The sequence below is a fragment of the Neltuma alba genome, unplaced genomic scaffold (assembly GCF_004799145.2).
Source record: "Neltuma alba isolate B1F8T4 unplaced genomic scaffold, ASM479914v2 tig00012192_pilon, whole genome shotgun sequence".
Classification (NCBI taxonomy): domain Eukaryota; kingdom Viridiplantae; phylum Streptophyta; class Magnoliopsida; order Fabales; family Fabaceae; genus Neltuma; species Neltuma alba.
In genome coordinates, this window is record NW_021636732.1 from 527,261 (window position 1) to 552,846 (window position 25,586).

The 25,586-nt window shown below is 35.5% G+C and overlaps 1 protein-coding gene and 1 pseudogene across 1 annotated transcript; both read left to right on the forward strand.

The window, feature by feature from the left end:
• The first annotated feature begins 1,928 nt into the window (after positions 1 to 1,928).
• Positions 1,929 to 5,297, forward strand: LOC114724551 (syntaxin-52). The gene is made up of 7 exons (XM_028910910.1): positions 1,929 to 2,005; positions 2,994 to 3,073; positions 3,236 to 3,475; positions 3,857 to 4,062; positions 4,141 to 4,241; positions 4,325 to 4,369; positions 5,010 to 5,297. Exons 3-7 carry the CDS (start codon positions 3,264 to 3,266, stop codon positions 5,133 to 5,135), a joined length of 690 nt encoding a protein of 229 aa, XP_028766743.1. The 5' UTR covers positions 1,929 to 2,005; positions 2,994 to 3,073; positions 3,236 to 3,263; the 3' UTR covers positions 5,136 to 5,297.
• A 1,514-nt stretch (positions 5,298 to 6,811) lies between these two features.
• LOC114724550 (exportin-7-like) lies at positions 6,812 to 25,224 on the forward strand (annotated as a pseudogene).
• Positions 25,225 to 25,586: the final 362 nt, after the last annotated feature.

Here is a 25,586-nt window from a genome sequence, read left to right on the forward strand (position 1 = left end):
AATTATGCTCCGCTAGCTTCAAAGCAGTTATTTTAAATAGTTATGAAGCATATTTGGATGAAAATGAAATTAGAATTTTAAAAATATTTTTATGAGATATAAAATAAATATGTAAAAAAATTTGTGTTATTTAAAAAAAATATTTTTATATATTGCCAAACACTTTCTCAGTGGGCAAAAGACAAGTATAGTCCAGCGGATTTAAAGCTCCCAGAAGGAAATGAGACCGGCGTAATCATACGATATGACGACTCATCAGAATTTCCACCGTGACAATTATACCACTAGTTTACAGCAGATTATTACCGGATATGCAAAGTTGGGCCTATTTGGGCCTACCAAAACAAGCCCAAATAGAGTGAAAAGGAATGTCCTCTTCAGATCCATCAATGGCATTTCCTCCGTCACAGTATGCGGGGAAAAGCAAGGAAAAGCGATATGTGCTGATGAATACACGTAAATTCGGTATAAAAGGTACTCCTCCGATCCTTAATATATGACTCAATTGTTGAGTTGGTTTTGGTCCTAAATATAAGATCCATTTCTTATATTATCAATGTTCTCTAAATTACCCCTATGAATACTCCCTCAACTATAATCAAGTAGAAAGGGAGAGGAGAGATGGTATTATGGAAAGAGATGATTAAGGATGATATGGTGTTTTAGAAAAAACGTGTCATATTTCTTATAATTAACTAACTTACCTAACTTCCTTAATTTAATCAAATTAATTAAATGGGTCTTATATTAAGGACCGGAGGAGTATTTGGATTGGTTTTAAGAATAATTTTATGCTATATATATGTTAAGCACGCAATAAGAGTTTTGTCTATAGAAACACTTTTTCTGAGTGATTGCAGGGGTTTGCGAAACTCCCCCAAACATCAAGCTTGAAAATGCCATCCCTGTCAAAATAAAATCCAAACATTATACTAGTACTAATTAATCAGCTTTACAGTGCGTATTTGACCGGTAGGGATGTTCAGGAAACCTTCCAAAAACCAATTTCACGCGTTCTAAGGTAAATGCAAGATAAAATCACTTAAAAATAAATTAAACCAAATACTAGAAGAAAAAGATCAGAGAAGAGCATCGTCAGAGTCGAACTCGAGAAACGCCCATCCGCTCTCGACGTCCCAGGCATTCTTGGATCCAGTCAAACAGGCCTCGGCCATGACCGAATTTCCCATGTTGCCCTCTTCCTTTCTCTGGACGCCACCGCATCCTGCACCGTGAGTAATGTCCATACAATATAAATTTATTTACCAGAATTCAGAAGCTAAATTTCAGATATCACTTTCAGTACAATTTATTTTGCAAATTTTGTGCTGTGCACGAAAGTTATAGATACATATATGATATATCTTTGATATATATATATCTCGACCAAAAAGTTTATTATAAATGATTTTTTTTAAAAAAACTGGGGATCTCAAATCGTCTTTTTATCATACAGACGGAAAAAAAATAATTTTATCTCAAGCGGCAAAAAAAATTATCTTATCATCATCAAAATCAATTAGCATATTTAATTTAATAATACTAAAGTATACACTTGGTCCTTTAACTCTGTAAAAAGTTTCAATTTAGTCCATTAATTTTAAAAGCATACATCTAGTCCTTTATGAAGATTTTCTGTAACAATCATAGATGTTTTAATAATTATATTTAATATGTTAGTATTTAAAAATATTTATCAATATTTAAGATTAATGCCTCATTTTTAAAAAAATTTTATGGTTGACTAAAGGACTAAATATGTGTTTAGTCTTTGATAAACAAACTAATGCCGCACTTAAATTGCCGCCCGGAGTCCACGTCATAGTAGAAGACACCCGCCAATAATAAAGAAAGCTATATAGCCTCATCCCCGATTGAAAAGTGCCATGCACTCGATCTGTTCGTAGTCATTGATGAGCATTTATACGGAAGCGACAAAGCCTTGCTCTACCCGTTCCTCCCCCATTTGTCTTCCTCATTGTTCCGATTCAATTGGCAGAAAAAGGTACTGCTCTGCAATCTCAATTTTATGCGATTTCCTCTTTCACTTGATGATTCTTAGCTTAGGCCTGTTCCTTTCGTTGGCATGTTTAATTGCCGAGAATGCCTGAGGATTGGAGGCTGCAATTATATTACATGTGATGTCGGTGTTTAACTACTCAGACATTGTCCTCAATTTCTCGCAACTATCGCAGTAATTCCAATCAGCGAATGAAACATGGGAAGGATAGCGAGGGGTAGAGATAAAATTTTTGTCATTGATCTGTGATTCGTTTCGTTTCGACTTTTATGGTTACTACTGTCAGTACCTCAGTAGCGGGGCCAACTTTTAGAATCTCCTTCCCGTCGTGAAGGCATTTCGTGATCAGATATCATCTCTGATATGAATGATTTCTCGTTGGAACATAATAGGCCGTTTCACAGAACGAAAAGCATTAAAGCATGCTTTGGGGGACAATTCTATTCCTGAATGAGAATATATTTAGACTATTTACATTATCCATCCTATATCGCTTTCCAGGGGTCAGAAAAATTGATCTCATGATCTGCATTTGACAACATTTTGCTTCATCTGAGACCGTGACGGTGACGTTTTGTTGCTACTCATATTCAAGAATAATTATGCACTACACCTACGATTTGATATTCTGATTCTGCTTTACCCCTCACGTGCTCTGACTTTATATGTTAAGCTTTTACTCTGTCTCCTCTATGTCAACACACGTAAAAATTCAGCTCTTATAATTGCAGAAGTATCCTGACTTAGTGTTTGCCTTTTGAGTTCTTCTTGGATTAGGCAAGTTTACAGTATTTAGATTTTGAGGGAGGAGAGATCAGAATAACTGGTTTACTGGCTGTTGCTAGCTTTTATTCTACAAATATCTCATATCATCACAGAATTTTTATTCATTTTGAATTTGATCTGCTTTCTTTAATCAGAATAAAAACTCACTTTTCTACTTGTAATCTAATTTAAATTATTTTCTTTGCAGAAGTGAGTTACAAGTTTGAAACTTCGAATATTTTTCTTTTCATTCCTTCGCTGGTTGAAATTGAAGATCTTGTTGTCAGGGTGAGTGAAACATAAAGGAAGCTTCTTGTGCATATATGTCTTCACTCCACCCTTGTTTGCTTTTCATCTGCTGTTTATCTTTTGATGAGTAAGATCGACTGAACTGATTTTTTTTCGAAGATGTTCTTTCTGCCGAGTTCCTTCATGACGCTATTATTTCAGTTATAGACATCTTCATCATTCAACTTCAATGGCATCTGATCCATGGGTGAGGCAATATAATGAAGCATCAAAACTAGCGGAAGAAGTCAAGGGAATGATTTCTGCCAAGAGCGGACTTCCCCCTTCTGGACCTGAAACACAGCGTCATCTATCGGCAGCCCGGAGAAAAGTAACCATACTGAGGACTAAAGTTGAAATTCTGCAGTCACTTCTCACAACGCTTCCTGGCACGCAATCAATGTAAGTATCCTTTTAAAGGTGGTGTTTTCCTTAAGTATGCGTAATCAGGCCATGAATGCAGAGAAGTATGTCGAAAAATGGCAGATGCATCCGCTGAATATGGTAAATTGATAACCATGTATGTCTTTTCTGAGTCCTCCACAAGTGCGGAGAACATATTCTGTGTAGTAATTAACTATTCTGACTTGTGGAAGGAAAAGTCTGTCATTTATGGGAAATATGAATTGTTGTCATCCATGGTATTTAAAACTGATTATTGCTACAACCTATATTTTTGACAAATAACATATTTAGTCTAAATCAGGATTCATCCCTACTATAATTTAAGACTAGATTACATGGCTTTGACATTAAACTTTTCAAGTTCTTCGTGAAAAACAGAACAGGAAAAGAAATGAATCGACGCCAAGACTTACTTACTAATATAAGTTCCAAAGCAAATGAGATGGCTGCTACCCTTAACATGTCGGGTCTTGCTAATAGAGATGGCTTGCTAGGCCCTGATAAAAAGTCTGAAGAAGTCATGAAGAAAGCAGCTAGCTTGGACAACCATGGCCTTGTTGGTTTTCAACGACAAATTATTAAAGGTATGTTATGATGAATCTTAATACTCGCAACGAGTTCCAGGCTGTTGCAAGATTTTTATTTTATTTTTGTCAAGGCAGAGCAAGATGACGAGCTTGAAAAATTGGAAGAGACAGTTACAAGCACCAAACACATTGCGTTGGCTGTTAACGAGGAGCTTAACCTGCATACTAGGCTTCTGGTTAGCTAAGCTGCAATTCCTTTCCATATTTATCTTCTTCCATGACTTCCCCTAATGATTTTCTCACCTTGGAAAATTTTTAGGATGATTTGGATGAGCATGTGGATACAACCAATTCCCGCCTACAGGTCTGGCCCTTGGTCCTCTACAATTATGTATGCTCTTTGTTAATACAAGCATGTGGTTGATTGTTTGATACTGGTGGTGGACAACTTGCTATCAATATGTTGATATTAGAAAATTTTGGTTTTGATAGGAGAGGACTGGACAATTTATAGAAAAGTATAAAGCACTATTTCGTTAGCATAAACTAAGATAGATAACACTTGAATATTAGAACTATTAGAGAAGTAAAATGAATTTTCAATTGCTTGGAAGTGATGAATACCGCTCGTCAATTTTTACCTTCGTATAAAAAACCATTGATGATATTTTCCTCAAGGATCGACATTCATCATCTCAGTACCACCATCTTTCTTCCAATTACGGACCTCCTATTTTGTCTCAGTGGAATGAAGATGAGCAGTTAATTCATAGAAACAATTATCAATATGTAACATTTGATGAAATATAGAGCACCTCATGTATCTAATAGATTTCATTCTTCATCCAAAATGAACTAGTACACCTGCAGCTGCTGGTTGCATGAAATTGGTAGTTAGAAATCACAAGACATGTGAGACATTTCGAGGACACGTGTATTGAATTTCTGAATATGCGTTATCAGCTGCAATGATGTTCATGTTAGAATTGTTTTTATTGAAGCAGATGGCGCAGAGGAGGTTGGCCGTCTTGAGCAAGGGCACTAAAGGCGGCTGCTCTTGCATGATCCTGTTAGTCCTTGTTATCGTAATTATGATAATTGTTGCATGGGCATTGGTTAAATATTTGTAGCACATGCGAACTTGCAATCACTTTTATTCCCCTTCAGCAATGAAGCGATAGGTGCATGTGTGAACTTCTGTTTGTTATGCAGTTTCGGGAGTTACCATACCAGCAAGGGGGAAAACTCATTCATGCTTATATAAATTTAGGTTACTGTTTTCCAATCAACTTATATAAATTTAGGACCCGATTGTTGAGTTAGTTTTAGTCCTAAATATAAGACCTATTTTTTATATTTATCAATTTTTTCTAAATTACCCTTATGGATACTCTCTCAACTATAATTAAGTAGAAGAGGGAGATGAGGTATTATAAAAGATGATTATGATATTTTAGGAAAAACATGTTACATTTCTCATAATTAACTAACTTACCTAACTTTTTTAATCTAATCAAATTAGTTAAATGGATTTTATATTAAGAATCGGAGGAGTAAATTGTTTTACTTGTTGCTCTTTTTTTTTTAAATAATTTTTTGAAATTACAGGGGGATCAGATTTAGACCTCCCGTTTCCCCGGGGGGGGGCGGTGGTCAATACCCACTGGGTTACAAGATATTTGGCCCACCACCATTTTCCCCCCCCCTCGCAGTGAAAAGACCATTATTTTTTTTATTTATTTAAAAAGGTAGGTGCTATGAGTATTAGCGGGGTCTCCGATTTGCATTTACAGGGGAGGTTCAAAGCCACAAGGCCATAAGGCTATCAGAATATAATTTTACGTTACTATTGTTATCTTGTAAATTTTGATACCCATTTTTATTTTCTTGCCATAATTTAAATGTGCGATTGAGATTTTTATTGTAACTACGCTGTCTAGATGTCTAAACATGTATTACTTCTAATTCTAATTATAAGACCTCATTTGTACATTATAAACAAGGTTTTATAATTAGGATAGAAGGTAATATTATAATATAATATTTTTTAACTCTTAAACAATACAACTTATTATAAAAATTATGTAAAATTATGCTCAGCTCGTGATGGCTAACTGACTGAGTCGGTTCAGACTATCAGATGTGAACTTCTTATCATATTTATTTTAGACAGTTTTATTAGTATTGGATTTTGCGAAAATATTAAGCGTTTTATTATATAGCTGTAATAGAAGCAAACTCGCGTAACACCGCTCAAAATCTCAATTTTCTCCTCCGTCTGTCCCTACTGAAATAATATATAGATCAATAAAAAAGCAACATTTATATAATTTGTAAGAATTATTTAGTTTTACCCTCTATTGATGTTATACTGTTTTAAATTTTAATTACATTCATTATCCCTTCCATGTACAATAATAATCGCTGAAGAAAAGTAATAATTATACATTAAAACTTGGAATAAGATATATATTTAGGAATAAAAAGGAAATTCAAATTCGGACCACCAAATTGGGACTGAAAAGGCATTAAAATGAAAAGCTGAAAAACAGATTAACGAAATAATTTTTAAAATTTTGGAGTTTAGATTATATTTGAAATAAAGCAGAACATTTATTAGATCTCTGTAATTGATGAAAACATTTATAGTTACTGCTTAATTTTCTGGCGACCAAAAACACAGCTGTAAACTTGCTGCAAATGAAGCCCATAATTACAGCTTACCGCAACGGCTAATGACTCGTGGGTCGGGGCACGGTGGGGCGCATCCGCCGTCCGCTGCCCGCCCAAATTTAGCGCTATATATTTCCTTGGCGCTCTCCTTTCATCCATTACACAGTACATACAGTCTCCCACTGTACGCTCCTCCCTCGCCCTAACCTTAGTCTATACGCAGCTTGACCGCCATTGTTTCTATGTAAGCCCGCCTTACTAACCTAGCTTCTGTATAAGCTGCCTTACTAGCCTACATCTCAGGCGATAATTTGCTCAGGCGGTCAGTGTCTGGACTCCTACACTTGTGCACTTTCGATGTCTATTATATAGGAATATACATATGTTTGTGTGTCTATATATATATGTGCATATATCTGTATCTTTTAACACGTATTACTTGTGTGTACTTCGCCGATAAGTGTTTCAGATTGTCAATCAACACTTTAATATATATGAAGTTTATCTGGTTCAGTTTTTAATCATAATGTAATTGTTAAATCTCGTTATCTTTGGTGAATTTCGTCGCGCCTGACTTTGTTTTTCCCGACTACTTGATCGGTGTGAGCGTTGCACTCGTCTTTTGGCTGTTTTGTGTGTCTTTTTTTGGTCTAATACTGTTGTTTATATGCATGCTCCTGTCCTTTCTCACAGACAAAAATACAATTACGTGTGTGTACTTAAATAGTTGCCTTTCGTCCTTTAATGCTTTTGTCCTTTACAAGATTAATTATGCTGAAGTCTTCTGTATGCTCAGAGCACTTTATTGCTCAAGAAAATAGGTTGAAAATGGTAGGTTTTTTTGGTCTTTGTGCTGTCTATAATGTTATGAATATCAGCAGTGCATTTGATTTCAAGGTTCTCAACCATGCATGCTACTCATTTGAATTTATAATAATTCTGACTTTGTTTCTATCTCAGGATCATACAGGCCGCATTTCTGGACTAGTGCTATTGTGGCTGGATATGCTGATGAATTCTACCATTAACCTTTTATGTGGAGTTATCTTTGTATTTTAGAGCATCACTTGTAATTGAAACAGTTTTAGATTTGAAAATATCTTTAACGTCTGTAAACAATATACATTATCGTATTACTATATCCAATTTAATCATCTTTGTTATTCTCAATTGATTTGTATAGAACTAAGGCAGATTTATGTTTTTGTTTTTCCTCTTTTAAAAATGTACTTGCATTCTGATGAAATTTGTATACTGACATTTCTTTTATAATTGTAAAAGAAGCTTGAACTGAAATATTGGACAGTCTTTCTGAGCAGTGAAAAATGGAGAGTTTAGCACAATTGGAAACACTGTGTGAAAGACTTTACAAGTCACAGGACTCTGTTGAACGAGCACATGCAGAGAGTACCCTGAAATGCTTTTCCTTGAATATAGACTACATCACACAGTGTCAATATATTCTGGATAGTACATCGTCTCCTTATGCCTTGATGTTTGCTAGTTCGAGCTTGTTGAAGCAAGTGACGGAGCACAGCCTTCCTTTACAGCTCCTACTTGACATTCGTAATATTCTTGTTTTCTTGCGAGTGATTTATGCCTAGGACTATTATATGGCAATCTATAGATTTTGATTTTGATACTTGTTGCCTATTACATTTCATAGATTGTTTTCGCATGTTAACTTCTCAAGTTGTTATTATTATTGTATATTCTGTTGGACCATTCATGAAAGGTGTGATATTTCGGGTTTGGTCGTGGGAATTTGGCTGCACTGTCTTTGATTCTCTTGTTCTTTTTTTCTTGTTTATTTTTCTTATTTCAACCGTTTCCCCCCAAAATTGACCAAATTGCACTTTCTCTGAAGGAAATTATATTATAAATTATCTGGCCAGCAGAGGAGCTGACTTAGAGTCCTTTGTGCTTGGATCCTTGATACAACTCTTTTGTCGCATTACAAAGTTTGGGTGGCTAGAAGATGACAGATTCAAAGAGGTTGTTAAAGAAGGGATGAATTTCCTGAGTCAGGTATTATGATATGTTTCTAGAACATAAGCACATCCTTGTCAAAAATGTAATATGCTATTTTTGTATTTCTCGCAGGTGGTTTATCCTCTTTTTATTTTTCATTTCCTTTCTCTGATTGGTTATTCAGTAAAAGACATTTTTTAACCAGTTGCTGCTCCTATGATGGCTTATTGAGATTTGAAATATTCTGCTAATGTTATCAACGTTTGGTTTATTTTTAGTTTTGGTGTTTCTGTTTTGTACCTTTTAGTATATTTTGGAATCATATGCTCAAGATATGTCAGCAGGCACCACATCATTATGCCATTGGTTTGAGGATTTTGGACCAACTTATTTCTGAGATAAACCAGGTTTGTATATTGTCACTTTATGCATTATCAGAGACGTGTTAATTTCATGTTGATGCCAAATAAGCATGCTTTCCTTTTTGCGGTTTTTGATTTTGATAAATAAAAAACTTCCTTTAGATGTATGTTTTCTTTTATATTTATTATTTTTGTAAAGTTTTGGGGTTACTGTGAGGAATGATGTTCATACTCTGGACTCCATCCATCCCTCCTAGGCAATTGGTAGTAGGTGCATTGGGTGCAGTCTCCTCCTCCTTACTTAAGTGACAATGTAAACAGTATTCATATTGCCTCTAATGATTGCATATTTTAAGCTCTTTACAGTGGCTTTCAATTCAATTGCTACTTTGGCAACTGAATTCCCCTTTCGGCTTCTGATTATTCTCTTGCATTTTCAGCCTATACCTCGTATACCTCCTACTCGTCAACGTAGGATAGCTAACTCCTTCAAGGATCAGTCACTCTTTCAGATATTCCAGATATCATTAACTTCTCTCGTCCAGCTAAAAAATGATGGTACGTTAAACTTATGACTATGCGAATATATATACGGGTGCTTGTGTGCTCACTTCTGAAATTTTGAATAAGCTCACTTGGTATATGTATGTCTGTTGGTGCAACTTTTAGTTGGGAGCAAGTTGCAAGAATTATCTCTTTCACTCTCTCTTCGGTGCTTATCATTTGATTTTATGGGGACATCCTATGATGAAAGTTCAGATGAGATTGGTACAGTTCAGGTATATTGCTGGGCTGAACCTGCTTAGCAGTTGAACTCATCAATAGACATATATCTAAATTTTCTATAGCTTGGGTTCTTGGTTTGAAATTAGATTTTGCAGTGCAGGTTCCAACTTCTTGGAAACCAGTCCTCGAGGATTCCTCAACACTGCAAATATTTTTTGATTACTATGCAATGAATCAACCATTTTCAAAGGAGGTATTGTTCCATAGATGGGAAAGTCAATGATTTTAAGTATCCTTCAAGCTTATATATTTTACTTCTGATTCAGTTTTTTTTTTTGGAAAGTTGGATTGTTTTAGTAGGTGGTAAAAAATCATCCTCAACTTTGTCTTTTTTTGTATTGCTACACTTGATAAAATGATTTTCTGAATAGTATTTTGATCTTGTATCAGTAATGATTCTTGTCAGCCAAATCTATATGTTTATTTTCGTTCGTGCTGTATGGCATGCTAGTGTTGCTTATTAGGTTGAATCAGGGGATTGATGATCATGTGAATTTCACTCTGTACCTTCACCCATGTCTTCTATAACAAGTTCAATTGTTTTACTTGTTAAATATGTTTGGTCATGATAACATCTATTGAGCTGGTTTATGCATTTATAACACGATATATATTTTTTTGAAGGCATATGTCTAATATGGTTTCCTTGTGTTAATCATATTTTAATTTTCTGTGTCTGCCCAATCATATCCTCTATATTAAAAAGGGGCAGAGGAAGACCGAGAAGAACGCTTAATGAGGTCATTAAACGAGACCTTCTAGTCAACAACATATCTAAGGACTGGGTTGTTGACAGAACACGATGGCATCGTGTGATTCATGTAGCCGACCCCACCTAGTGGGATAAGGCTTGTTGTTGTTGTTGTTTGCCCAATCATATCCTCTTCGTGAGGTTTTGTTTTCTGTATCATTCCAATTTTCAAATAATAGTCTATAATGCTTATTGATGCACGCTTTGTATTTTTATTGGAATAAACTTGAGCTTTACAAGAACGCGCTCTACATATATTTGGAAAACAATTGTGTGTTGGGAGCCAGCTGAGGTTTTTAACTTAAGCCCCTGTAACTAAGTAACAAGGAGAAAACAGTAAATGTAAAAGAAGCATATCTGGGATCATTAGCTGATTTCAGCCAAAACCCAGCACCCTTCTTACTCTGAGAGACTTGAACAGAACCTAGAAGTAAGACCTACTCCAACTTCTCCTAAACACTGCCCACCTCCCTCTCCCTTCCCCGCTTTTTGTTATGGACCTTATCATATTCTTTCTTTACGATCAAGGATTGTAGCCTTTTCTCAGTTACCTCCTCCCCTTGTGAGTCTCTTTTACTTCATCATGAGGAGTTGCTCTATCAGTGTGCTTCTGCGTCTAAATTTCCTTCCTTTCACTCAACGCTGTTACTTACAGATATTCTTTTATAATCCTTTACACCTTTACATCTCTGCATTTGAGCTTCTATCAATTTATCTGCAATTGGGTTCTTTGTTTTTTGTTCTCTCATGATGATGTCAAAATTTTCTTTGAATCATATTATGCTAACTCATGATTCTAATGTTGTGGAAAGCGATTTTATGGTTGATTCTTTTACTCTTTAAATTCTATTTGGGAGTTTTTTCAAATTTTGTTGTACCTTCAAATTGTGGTATCATCTACACCTTGTGGGCCATAATTTTTTTTAGGCATTGGAGTGCTTGTTGCGATTGGCTTCTGCTAGGCGATCAGTGTTTGCTAGTGATACTGCTCGCCTGAAGTTTTTGTCACACTTAATGCAGGGAACCAAAGAAATTTTGCAAACAGGGATAGGTTAAGTGTCTGCTTTTTTTCTCCAGCTTAGTAATAATTTTCTGTTTAAAAGTACATGTGCGTTAATGTAGAGGCCTTAACTGGCTGTTGTGTTTCTGTTGATTCTTGATTGGCTTTTAATCTTTATTATTTTTAATCTTGCGACGAACATGAATGATGCAGTGCTTTTTAACGATTTTGATATTTATAAGTGGACTCAAATGATCCTTTGCCTAGATTGAAGATAGTTTCAATAGATATTTTATAATTTTTATAATTGCTTGTGCCTTGGAATTGAAATGTAATAAATGTAATATGTTTACTTCCAATTTTGTCTCGTTTTTGTTTTTATTCATTGACATCTATGGGCATGTATTATGTTTCTTAACTTCCATTTTTTATCCTGTAATCATGCATGGGCTCCCAACTATGAAAGGATTTTGGACTAAAATTTAATGTTTTAAGGGGGAAAAAAGGGAGACCCTTCAGAAGATAAACTGGTTTTAATTGTCAGGTTACTGACTTCTTATAAGCAGTTTACAACTCATTAAATGAACTGTCTGCTTCCAAATGTTTTTACTTCATAAAGGTATTGAAAACTTCATTAATTTTTTTTGTTTTTCCACTTTTAGAGCATTTTGATTGTGTATCTGTGACTAAGTGTGGTCTCCTCCCTGTGCCATCATGAATTTTTTTTTTTTTTTAGAGTCCATTAAATGAAAATTTCAAATTCCCCCTATCTTTCCACCATATAGAGCATTCTTGTCAAACTCTGCTGCTAGATGTGCTGCTAGTTTGGTGGCAAGACTGATTAGAATAAGGTAGTTCTCATTGACGTTGACATGAAGCTCTTCCTAAGCCCCGTTTTCTCAAATTAGTTGGATACCAAATATTTAGCAGCTACATATATCATTGTGAGTTAGAAAGACATTGATAATATAATTTAATGGTAAAGCAGGTCTTGCTGATCACGATAATTACCATGCATTTTGTCGTCTTCTTGGTCGCTTTAAAGTGAATTATCAGGTGAATCATGCCTTCTCTTAGGTTTTTTATAAAGCTTTTTTTTTTTTGTATTATTTGTGTAAATCATTTATTTATTTTTTCCATTACAGCTTCTGTTTGAAAGGATATTATTGGGCAAGTTTTACTAGTTCACATTTAAGAAAATGGCTGCTGGCAGCGCTTAGGTGTACATTTAGTTTGGTCAAACGTAGAAAAGCTTAGGTTTAGAAACTAATAGCGATGGGAAGTTCTGTGAAAGAATCATAGAGAAGACTATGTTGTTAATTTCATGAAGTTCATGAGACATGCTTGATCTTACTAGTATCATTAATGAAATTGATAAAATCTTGGATTGTCACATTTGGTGGCCAACCCACCACTTCCGTGTCACATCAATTTGGAAATATAACATTATAACAGGTCCTGTGGATTGATGACAATCTGTTTTGTTTTAAACTACTTCATGTCGTCTTTGTTGCTGTAGATTTGGTTCACTATATGCTTCACAATTCACTTAAGTCATAGGCATAGTTGGGTTATTTTATTTATGAATGGAGGCAATCTTCGGAGTGGTTCTTCTAAGTGGAATGCTATTACAGTTATCAGAAGTTGTGAATGCTGAAGGCTACAGTGATTGGATACGATTAGTGGCAGAATTCACATTGAAATCTTTACATTCTTGGAAGGTAGACTACTTGATTTGTTCTGTCAGGAATCTGTATTTCATACATGATTGGAAATTAGATATTCTTGAAGCTAATGTTTTTTTTTTTTAATGCTTCGTTTTTTTTTCTTTTGTGTGATGATGTTTCTTATTTCAGTGGGCTGGCAGCAGTGTTTACTACCTTCTAGGTTTGTGGTCTAGGTCCGTAACATCAGTGAAGTATCTGAAGAGTGATAAACCCATCCTGCTGGATGAATATGTGCCTAAAATCATAGAAGGTTTTGTTACTTCAAGATTTGATTCATTGCAGGTCAGGTGGAGTCAATTCTAGTTGCAATCATGCTTAACGTTAGTGAATTTTTTACACATACCCTTTATATCCTTGTACTGCAGTCTGAACAGTCGGATGAGCTTGGTGAAAATCCTCTGGACAATGTGGAGGTGCTTCAGGATCAGCTCGAGTTCTTTCCTTACCTCTGCAGATATCAGGTTCACACTTCTCATTCTCCTACCCAAGTCATATTGTGGGAAATTTTAATGATATTATTTTATAGAGAACTTGAAGTTCAAGCATGCACGCTTAAAATTTAAATGTCATGTATGCATTTATTTCTTTTCTATTAATTATGTTCTCTTGACTTTTCAGTATGAAAGTTGCAGTTCATATTTGATGAAGATTGTGGAACCTATTATTGATAACTATATGGTATTCTCTAGCACTTCTTTAGGACGTGTCCATTTTATGTGTAATTCTCTTAACAACAATCTGACTGTTTATATCTTGATTTAAATTATGCAGAATGAAGCTAATGCCCAAATCTCTGTAGGCAGCTATGAAATTTCTGTAACAGAAGGCAAACTTACTTGGTTCACTCACATTGTTGCTGCAATTCTGAAGATTAAACAAATTTCTGGTTTTAGGTAACTTGTTAAAACAAATTGGATTGTGAGTAGGCTTTTCTGGACAGTAATAGCTCTTTTTCTGTGTTTCCGAATTGCAGTGGAGAATCACATGAGATACTTGATGCAGAGATTTCAGCACGGGTTCTGCAGTTGATTAATATCACTGACAGTGGGTTACACAGTAGGGTATGTGAATATTTTTTGCATTTTGTCTGCAAAATTGGGCAAGCAACTTAGTCTGCCTTGTGATAAAGGGGTTTTCACATTTTAATTACTTGTAGAACGCCTGTGTGGATTTTATTTCCTTTGACGATTTGTTTTGATTTGTATCCAATCACCTGCTCAGAAGAACTTATATTTTGAGATTCCTCTCTTTTTTATTTTTTTATTGCTTGTAATATCAATTATAAATAGCGGAAACATGTACAGATTTATTGAGTCATCCTTGCTCATTGAACATGCTAAGGCTCTTTGTCCCCCCCCCCCCCATTTGACCAGTGGCTAAAGTTCAGTTCTGTTCATTATTTTTCACATCACTGCATCCATGGTTCTGTTGGATATTTTCAGAGGTATGGAGATATTAGCAAGCAAAGACTTGATCGAGCTATACTAACCTTCTTGCAACATCTTAGAAAGTGTTATATTGGTGACCATGCTGTTCTTCCTTCCAAGGTAGTGGGGTAGATGTATTCTACTTTTTAAATTTGTTATGATTTAAAGAAGGTTTAATTATTGCCATTTCCTGCTTTGGACTCTATAGCAGTTATATGCCCGATTATCTGAACTTCTTGGACTCCATGATCATCTGCTACTACTCAATGTTATTGTGGGAAAGATTGCTACTAATCTCAAGTCTTACAAAGAGGTGATGGATTATATATTTTTATATTTCTTTGCATTTCAAATATAATTCATTTCATTAACATTAGAATCTCTTTCCCAGTGCAAAGAGGTTGTTGATCACACTTTAAGCCTCTTTTCAGAAATGACCTCGGGGTTAGTCCTGTCCCATCGCCATTTCCATTTAGTGTTGTGTTACTCTCCTGGTTTATATCACTTCATACTCTTTGTATCCTTTCTAGATTCATGACAGGAAAGCTGCTTCTTAAGTTGGATACAGTTCAACGCTTAATTTCAAACCAGAATGTAAGTATAATCTACTCCATTTATTTTGAGAAGCTCTTTTGGTATAGAACTGTGTAGCTACTACCCTAGCAAGTTGGAGATGCCCTACTCCATGGACCAGCCCAAGTTAGTAGCAGTAGGCCATCGGCTATCCATCTCTGTGTTAGCCAATTCTTGCTGGTCCATTTCCTATCTAGTTACACTTGCTAGGACGAATTGTTAATAAGGATATGACCTTAAAGTTGGTGCGTGGATGTTCTAAATATCTTGCCCACCCATCATCACCCCAACTTTGCTGAATTGGTTAAGGGACATTCTATGTCAACTTCATCAATTTTTCTTCCCCTAACTTGTGGCAACCATTCTTCATCAACGCTTTAAACTGTCAATATCTAAACTTGGATTAAACTCGGTCTTAGGGAATCTCTCTGTTCGACATTGCAGAATGGAGGATGGTTTTCACATGACGTGATCAACAGAAGGGTTAACATTAAATTTCAATGATGAAGGAGAACCAGCACTTTTATGTGCCCAAGCATATGCTGTAATTGCTTGGCTGAAGTTATAATTAAACTTTCACTTCTACAGAAAAGAGAGAGAAATTAATTCCAGAGGAGAATGAAAATGATGTTATTTGGCACCTACAAAAATGCAGGGCATTTGTATATCGTTTTACTTGTTTAAGATGAAATTTGGTTGAATAGACTGAACTGGTGTAAGTAAATGGGAGCTGAAGATCCTTCTGAGGTAGGTTGAAAAATGAAACACGAAAATATAAAAGCATTAATATCCTTCTGTATATCTGAAAGGGAAATATCTTTAAAAGTAAATATCTTCCCCTTGGTTTGGATCCTGGAAAAGTGATACGGTTTGTGGCAGTAAAATTGCAAAGAGATTTTGAAGTTTTGAATAAACCATGCCGTAATTTGGAAGTTCATGGGCCCAATGGAATGTCCTAGGATTGTAATTGATCTGAGAGAAATTGATTTCTTATATACATATACATACATACATACATACACATACATATATATATATATATATATAATTTGCATTCAAATTCAGTTCAACCAAACACAGTTCATGTTTCCTTTGCAGGGGGAGCAATTCATGTTTTTAGAAAACGTTGAATGTTTCCGTAGCAGAACAATGTTTTACTACACAGTTGGCATGTTAGTTTTCATGGAGGATAGCCCTCTGAAATTTAGGTCTTCAATGGAACATCTTCTGCAGGTTGGTTGTTTTGTTTGTCATCATGATTCAAGTTATAGCAATTGCTTGTTTTCGTGTCGACTTAAGTGATTCTTCTACACGTTCGTTTGATTTCTGAATCTGATATGGTAGATCAAATTTGATATTGGCCTGTTCTTTTAGTTGGAAGTTGAGCTTCCCTCACACCCTCCTCCCAAATAAAAAGAACTAGATTTATGATATTTTCTCATATGTAAAAGATTCAGGTTCATTTGCCCAAAATAATCCCGTCAAGACTTGCTGGGCCATATGGTTAAATATTCTGAGAAGGTGCTCATTCATTCCGATTATTATAAGCCTAACTATAATTCTTGGAATGGTTCAGAAGAAAAAAAAGACAAATATTCCTATGCCCTCTGTCAACGACTGCTAACTGGTTTCACTGATAGGATGTGGGTTTAAGAAGAGAAATAGAGAGAAATTCTACTGAACATGATAATTCCAGAATCTGAAAACACTACTGACTTCAATAGACCAGGGAGAAGTTTCAAATACAATACAAGTTCAAATAAATCACAACATCGTCTTTAGCCAAACGAGAAAAAAAAAATCACAAGATCGTCTGTGATAAAGGATTGTTGGTGTTTGTGGGACTATATCATTCATGTACTTTTTAAGTCCTCTATTTGAAATCGAACTTTTCTTCTATCCATCGTTTGTTAATTGGTGATAAAATATTACTAGATGACCCTGTGTGACAAGTGATAAAGGTGTGTAACTGTTTTCAGAATATGAAGTATGATGGCAAAACGTGCAATTTGTCAGATATTGTTGACATTTTAATACTCATTCTTCTATTTGGTTAAATTTCATTCTAATTTCTATTTATTATGTATAAGGTTTTTCTTAAGTTGGAATCTGCACCTGATGCAATTTCCGATCAGATGCCGGAAAATTTGCATTGATTGGATTAATGCGAGACCTTCGGGGAATAGCAATGGCAACTAACAGGTTGGCAATCTTTTAAGACGTGAAAACTATGTTTTATTTGGTGAAGATTTTGCTGCTTTACTATATATATATTTTTAATTATTTTCCCCTCTAGTTGCATATATTATATTCTGCCTGTATTTGAATTGGCTGTTGCAGTCGTAGGACATATGGGTTCCTTTTTGATTGGCTCTATCCAGCACGCATGCCTATTCTTTTGAAAGGCATTGTGCATTGGGCTGATTCTCCAGAGGTAAGATTCATCCTTTTCAGTGTAAAGTATTGAGTGAACTGAATGTGTTTACACGGATTAAGGATTGAGGCACACTCTTCATTTTCCCCCCCCCCCTGCAATTTCTCTGCTAATGAAATGAACATTAATACCATTTGAATAGCACATGAAGTCATTCTTGGTCTATTTATTTTTCTTTGTATATGATATGCTGGTGGATCCCAGATGAAATTCTTCCTCTGATGATTCTATTCTGGGTCTTGAGGGGAAGAAGAGGGGATGAAATTCCTCCTCATTTATTGGAAGGTGCGCTATGGAAGACTTAAGTTAACAAGATAGAAAGAACAATAAGAATGAAAATAAAAGTAATGATATTTCAGAGAACCCAGTATATGTACCATTGCATTAAAGGCTTGGGGAACCATGTTCATGCTGCAAAGCGTTTATGAAGTCAGCATATATGAGAATGGCCAGCTCCTTTGAGTTGAAATTAATGTGGCTGCAGCCAACATTAATTAAATATTTGGCTGAGTGTTAATGTAAGAAAGCAAAATACGAACTAAAACTCTTCTATGAATACACAAAATTTAACATGAACAAATTTTGGAAATATTATAGTGATTTTCAAATTAACACATTGTTGGGGTAGGCTTGTATAAAATTTACATGTGATTCAAGAATAAATTATATGATACTGGGATGCCAATCAATAAGAATGAAAATAAAAGTAATGATATTTCAGAGAACCCAGTATATGTACCATTGCATTAAAGGCTTGGTGAACCATGTTCATGCTGCAAAGCGTTTATGAAGTCAGCATATATGAGAATGGCCAGCTCCTTTGAGTTGAAATTTAATGCTGCAGCCAACATTAATTAAATATTTGGCTGAGTGTTAATGTAAGAAAGCAAAATACGAACTAAAACTCTTCTATGAATACACAAAATTTAACATGAACAAATTTTGGAAATATTATAGTGATTTTCAAATTAACACATTGTTGGGGTAGGCTTGTATAAAATTTACATGTGATTCAAGAATAAATTATATGATACTGGGATGCCAATGCAGGTAACAACTCCATTGTTGAAACTTGTGGATGAATTGGTCCTGAACAAATCCCAGCGATTGATCTTTGATTCTTCTTCTGCTAATGGTATACTGCTTTTCCGTGAAGTCAGTAAACTGATTGTAGCCTATGGGTCAAGATTTTACCTCTTCATAGTAGAGCAGATATATACACATTTAAATACAAGGGGATGTCAATTTGTTTGTCGATTCTCACAAGAGGTATGGTTATACTTCTACCAATATTTTCATATTATTCAAGTGTATATTGTTTTCCTCTTTCAATTTTTTTTTCTTTCATATTTGAAGAGTTAGTTGATGATAAAGCACAATGATGTCATGTAATCCATGTAACTAACCTCACTTAGCAGGATAGGTTTTGTTGCTCTTATTGTTGTTGTTGAGGTTAAGAATGTGGTAAAAAGAGGTCGGTAAAGTAGATCCTTACATTCTTTTCTCTGCAACATGAAATTTAAATATGTCTTCTGATGCATGAAATCTTATAAGTTGCTGGTACTTTTCAGTATGTTTTATGTATTGCATGATTAGGTTTTAAAAGTGTTGATTCTCATTCTGCAGATTTCTTTACGATATTTCTATTTTCAAAGAACAAGGCAATTTAGTCATCATTGTTTATGATATTGTATTCTCACATCAACTCTGGGCTAAACTTTCTTCTTTTTTCTGGCATGCCAGCGCTATCTGGGAATTATGTCAACTTTGGTGTTTTTGAGCTGTATGGTGATAGAGCATTAGTGGATGCTCTAGATATCATTGTAAAGATGATATTATCTATTCCTTTGGCTGATGTATTTGCATTTCGAAAGGTATTTGAGACCCTGCTACAGTAATCAATAAACCGGCCAAAATGTAACAATAGCAGCAATAAATGGGGAAAATCCTGAGGCTTTGATATTAATAAGCAAGAACTGAATCAAAGATACAACAGGCTTCAATGATTCAAGCCAAAGCCCTATTTCCCTCTAAACAAAAGAAAAACACAGCAACAACTAAGACAGCACCAGATCACACTGATAAACAGACTAGACACAGCTACACAGTGACACTCCCATGGCATTCTCTCTCTCACCAACTCTTCTTAGATAAGTCCTGAAAACATTACAGCCCCAAGACAAAGCAATATGCTTCCCAAAAAGTAGTCCTATGCCCCCTACAAGGTTTCAGACTCAAAAGACTAGTAGCTAGCTGCAAGTTAGAGTTGGTCCTTATTTTCTGAAGCTTCTGGATTATTTCCTTGACCAGTGGATATCTCTTCTTCCACCCCTGCTTGCTTCCTTAATGTCCTCTTATATGTTCTCTTAATACCAGCAGCTATATCAGTATTACTCATAGCTTGAGGTATGCTTTGCCTCATTGGTGTTTTGAAATTTAGTAAATCATTTCTAAGTGTTCTTCGTATGGATTGTTCATAATTTGCCTTGTCATTGATTTGGAAAGGGTTTGTCTAATCAAGTGATTGTGAAAGAGTTTGTCTAACTTCCCCCCCTTTCTATTGCATTGGGAGGGTTTGAACCCTTACTAGTATCTGTACCTGATCCCATCGTCGCTACTTGAGCGAACCTATGCATAAAGATCTAATATAACAAATCATAACAAAATTTAATCTTCCCTTTATTTTTCATACATTCATATATTTATGCATATGCACGTGTATATATTTTTACAAAAATTCCCTACCTGAGGTGGCAATTGCCCCTTATGCTTTTGTTTTCCTATGTATGTCTTTTCCCTACTCAAACTTGTGATGTTGCAGCTTAATATGTATCGCACCAGCAAGCTGCAAGTGTTCAAATTTTCTCAAACTTTCCATTAGGAAGGACCCAGTCAGCTCCCATTTTATACTTAAAAAATGATATTTAATTTTTTGATTTGTTATATTAGAGATCTTTTATTTACAAAGTTCTAAATATATATATCTCTCTTTATTCAACTACAATTTGACTCTAATCTCAGGGTCTATCAGTTACATCGGTGGTTTAAATTATAAGATATCAAATGATACCCGATCATAACATCACAACAGATAACATCACGAATAACAAATCAATCGCCAATAATATGTATATGTGTGAATCTCTGTATATATCAAGGTCCCAAAAAAAAAAATCTGTATATATCTCTTTAGTGCACTTTTCACGAGATATAGTAGCATCCTGACAGTCATTCATTGTTATTTGGAATAAGTGTTTTTAAGTTAATCTTTTACTGTCTCTTTTTTCCCAGCTCACAGCTGCTTACTTTGCATTCCTGGAAACCCTCTTCAGCAGTCATTTGTCATTTGTTTTGAGTTTGGATAAAACCACATTTATGTATATCATTGGGTCTCTTGAATCAGGCCTTAAAGATTTAAGCGAGAATATATCATCACAGGTTGGTAGAAGCACCATTTTTTCCTTTGTAATTTGTACAGTTCAGCTCTCACATTTTTTTTGGGCCCCTCCAATCCCATCATGTGCTGTTGCGAAACAACCATGGCTAAGTAGGATGTGATCTGACTTGTACTTTGTTAGAATTGTCTTCTCTGTTTGCAGTGTGCCTCTGCTATCGACCACTTGGCTACATTTTATTTCACACATGTTACAGTCGCAGAGTCAATTGCGTCACCTGCTGCACTGAATGTTGCTCAACTAATCTCTGATTGCTCTGTGTTATTCTCTGGTGTAAGTTTATCCTGGGCTGCTGCCAAGATACATTGTTCAATTTTGGTTTGCACTGTGAAAAGTAGGGCAAGCCAACTTGACAGCTATATGATGTGAATGAAAAAATGGCCACAGATATGTATGGAAATTATTTAGGTTTACATAACTACATTTTCTTCATCCATATTCCATAACAGCATATTGTTTTTGAATAAATCAAACAGTAACTGGGTACAACAATGTATTAAGTACTCCTCCGGTCCTTAATATAAGACCCAATTGCTAAGTTGATTTTGGTCCTAAATATAAGACCTATTTCTCATATTTATCAATTTTATCTAAATTACCCCTATAGATAGTCCCTCAACTATAATCAAGTAAAAGAAGGAAAGGAGGTATTAAGAAAGATGATTATGGTGTTTTAGGAAAGATATGTTACATTTTTTATAATTAACTAACTTACCTAACTTCCTTAATCTAATCAAATTAGTTAAATGGGTCTTATATTAAGGACCGGAGGAATATTATTTTTATCAATGAAATGATTGTTTGTGAGGGAACATAATGGGTACAGTAATTTACATTACAAAATGGGTCTTACATTTCGGACCAGAGGAAGTATTATTTTTATCAAGTTTTTACTATGTAAATAATATTGGTTGCGAGCATCTTTTGCTGATAACCCATCTTTTTTCCCTTCCCCGAATATCTGCAGCAATGTGAATATGAAGTCTGGAAGGGAGCTATAATAATTTGACGACTATATTTTCCCTGAACCATGAAAGAATAACTATAAAATCAATCTTGACAATGATAACTCATGCTTCAGTTACAAGTCCCCTTGAGGCCCCCCCAAAAAAAAAAAAAAAGTCCTTCGGTTTCTAGGTTCTTTTGGCCCCTTCTCTTTTACTGTCAGTAGTTATTATTATAGATGCAAATAGATCTCAGAGCCAAGTATAAATTCCATTTTTTCAGCAACCTCATTAACAAAATGTTTTTTTGGGCCTACTCAGTAAGTTAGAGGCCCAAAAGTTAGATGATTGCATTCATACCCATGTTCTTGCTTATTTGATGGAGTCCATTTAAACTTTTTCTTCTTACTTCGCGGGTTCTAATTTTCCTTGGAATTTTCTTTTCTCTTAGATGTTGAAAACCCTATTTGAGATTGTTTTGTTGGAAGACCGTGGCAATCAGTGGAGTCTTAGCAGAGCAATGCTGAGCTTAATACTTATTAGTGAGGAGGTAAATGATTGTGATATCATATTGTAATTGGCTTCAAATTTCACGCCGTAGTTTGTTTCATGAACATGAGCTTACATTCTTGCTATGGCATTGCTATTGAGAATATGAATTGCTAACACAGTCTCTGAACATTGGTAATTCAAAAGACATTGGTAATTCAAAAGTTAGGAACTAAAGCACAAATTGGAGCATTTCTCGTCGTGACTTTTTAACATTGTTGTTGATCTCTGAAACGAATGCGTTCATTTGATATGGTAACACGATGCTTCAAGGGAGATGTAAGTTTTAAACGAACTTAGGAAACATTCTTTCCATGCCATGGCCATAAATATCTAAAGAGAAACATACAATGAAGGATGATAAGATATCCTCTTAAAGAAGGTAAGGGAAACTGATTTCTTACCCATGCTTGGAAGATTTAATAATTTAATTAATTCACGTAGAAGGCAATAAATATTTCAGTTTATCCAGTGAAACAGAAGTGCAATGCCCTTAAGTTTCTGTTAGAACCAGTGTTGCATTTTCTTGGGGAAAATGGACAAGGCCTTAGAGGTGGAGGATTCTTCTAGGCAAAATTACGGAGTTGAAATATGGTTCAATTAAATGATCAAAAACAACAACCTTTCATCTGTATTGCTTGTAAAATTTGAATGTGGTGCTTTTGGCTCTATAGTTGGGATTAATGTTATTATCTTGAATATATTATATCGGGAAAATGAAACTCTGTAGGCAAGTGTCATTTTCTATAGCCTTTTCAGTTTTCTTCATATCTGTTATCCCTCCTCACGATGGCTTTGAGGCCTCACCTTTTAAACATTGATATCTGGGCGTATGCTATCATATTGACGAGCGATTTCGCCTGCAGATGTTCACAAATATCAAGGCTCAAATTTTGGCTTCATATGTAAGTAAAATGCTATCTACCTACACCTCCTTCTTGCTCGGAATATATTATTCCTTCTATTTATCAGGTTCATGGTTACTCCCTAATTGGTGTTCTGGATCAGTTTTTTATGGGCGGGTAGATCATTCATATTATCTTTTGATTTTTATTTGACTGATAGCCTATACCATTTAATACTTTTAACTGAAACTGGACTCGTGCATAATAATAATCGATAACTGAATTGTCTGTCTGGTGCAACGAGACAGTCGGCTACCTATTGTGGCCAAAGGGCCCCCCACAGTAATATGAGAAATCACTTTTTTTTTTTTTGTTGACTAGAAATCACTATCTTTAGTTCAAGTCTTAAGTTATTGGGAATTCAACCGGTTGCCTCTTTGCTGTTTTGACAAGTTACAGTAGGGAGGAACTTGCTGCTTATTTACAGTGAATGACTAAGGAGACCAAGATTTTTGTTGTTGGCGTAGATCTAGATTCTCGATACGTAGAAACAGATAGAAATAAATGTTGGTGCAGGGAATCACAATCTTAGTGCAGATTTTTAACTGGATTGACAGCAGAGAGAGTGAAAAAGCCGGTGGCCTAATCGTATTAACTGATCATGCAAATTCTTTACAATAGTTGGTTCAGGAGTGACCAAATTAAGCTATACTATGGTAGACTGAAGTCTAACCAGGGAATTAAAAAGGAAAATAACAGCAAAGAAACCAACTCTAGCCATTCAAGAGTGCTGGACTTTCCACATTCGTGCACGCACTAGTTGTCCTAAACCCTCCCTAAATCTCATTCCAATATATACCCGACCAGCAGACCTCTTGCTCGCTCACACCCCCCACGCCGTTACTAACTGGCCCGTCAAAGCATCTTGATTTTTTTTTTTTGCCAGCAAAGCATCTTGGTCATCATCAATTGAGGAATAGAAAATGTGTGTGTGTACGGGGGGAGATATAAAAATGCGGGTTTGGGAGGAATCAGAATCAGATAAGAAGATAAACCCTTCTTAGTGTATATAGGCCCCCGGTCCCCAGTCAGTTTGTTAGAAGTTCTACCTGCCGGGTAAGGCAGCGGTAATTTCAAGGTTTCAGATCTTGATGTTTGGGAATTATTATGCAGCGACCGGATCAACATGAGCGGCTTTCATTGTGCTTTGAGAAGCTTATGAAAGATGTGACGCCGAGCCTGGATTCAAAGAACAGGGACAAATTCTCTCAGAATCTGACCAGATTCAAGACTGACTTCTGTGCAAATTGGGACCAATTCTCTCATGTTATGGTGCAGATCTTGTGAATTGTTTGATAGATTGTATGTTGAATTGCAACACACAGAAAATGAAGATATAGCAGCTGATGGTAAGAAGGAAAAAAGGATTATAGGGAATAGGTGAGTCTGGCTGTGACTTCTAGTTGGTGATTTCCCCCTGTATTCGAGAGCACATCTGTAAATGCGAGGCCCTTAGCTACGGATGATTCAATCGAAAATATAAATTTTCTACTTTAGTACCTTTTGTCTTGTCGGTCCCCGGATCTTCCATGCCTAAGCCCCAGGGCATCTTATTAATTTCAGCCGTTCATTGTTGAGGAAAATTACTTTTGCTGACGATGAAAACATGCATGACTGGCATTTGAAGGAAAAATAAATAAATATTTCTATTTTTTCCAGCCTGATCGCCATCGAGATTCTAGCACCCTTACCGCATCAGCTAATTTCATGTGATTAATAGATAGATGTATCTTTTGTTTTTTCGGCTTGGATTTAGTGCGTCTATTTTGGATTTTTTGTACGACAACGTAGTCAGATACACAGTATTGACAATCCATTGTTCATCGTATTAACGCTCCAATCCATTGTTCAACGTAGTCTTGCTGCCTCCGCTGGCAAGACCGGTCGTATATATGGTTTCCCGGGACGTTCATTAGCATATATGAAGGTGAAAGTAACATAATAGATGCAAATTACCCATGTATTGTACTGTTTATTCCTTCTAGTAGTCATGGGACATTTTTTGTGGTGATCACAAGTGAATT

Excerpts from the sequence above, each read along its gene's own strand:
- LOC114724551 (XM_028910910.1), top strand. The coding sequence starts at position 3,264 with ATGGCATCTGATCCATGGGTGAGGCAATATAATGAAGCATCAAAACTA. Across the intron at positions 4,063-4,140 it reads TCAACGACAAATTATTAAAG|AGCAAGATGACGAGCTTGAA; the intron begins GTATGTTATGAT and ends TTGTCAAGGCAG. Across the intron at positions 4,370-5,009 it reads CAACCAATTCCCGCCTACAG|ATGGCGCAGAGGAGGTTGGC; the intron begins GTCTGGCCCTTG and ends TTATTGAAGCAG.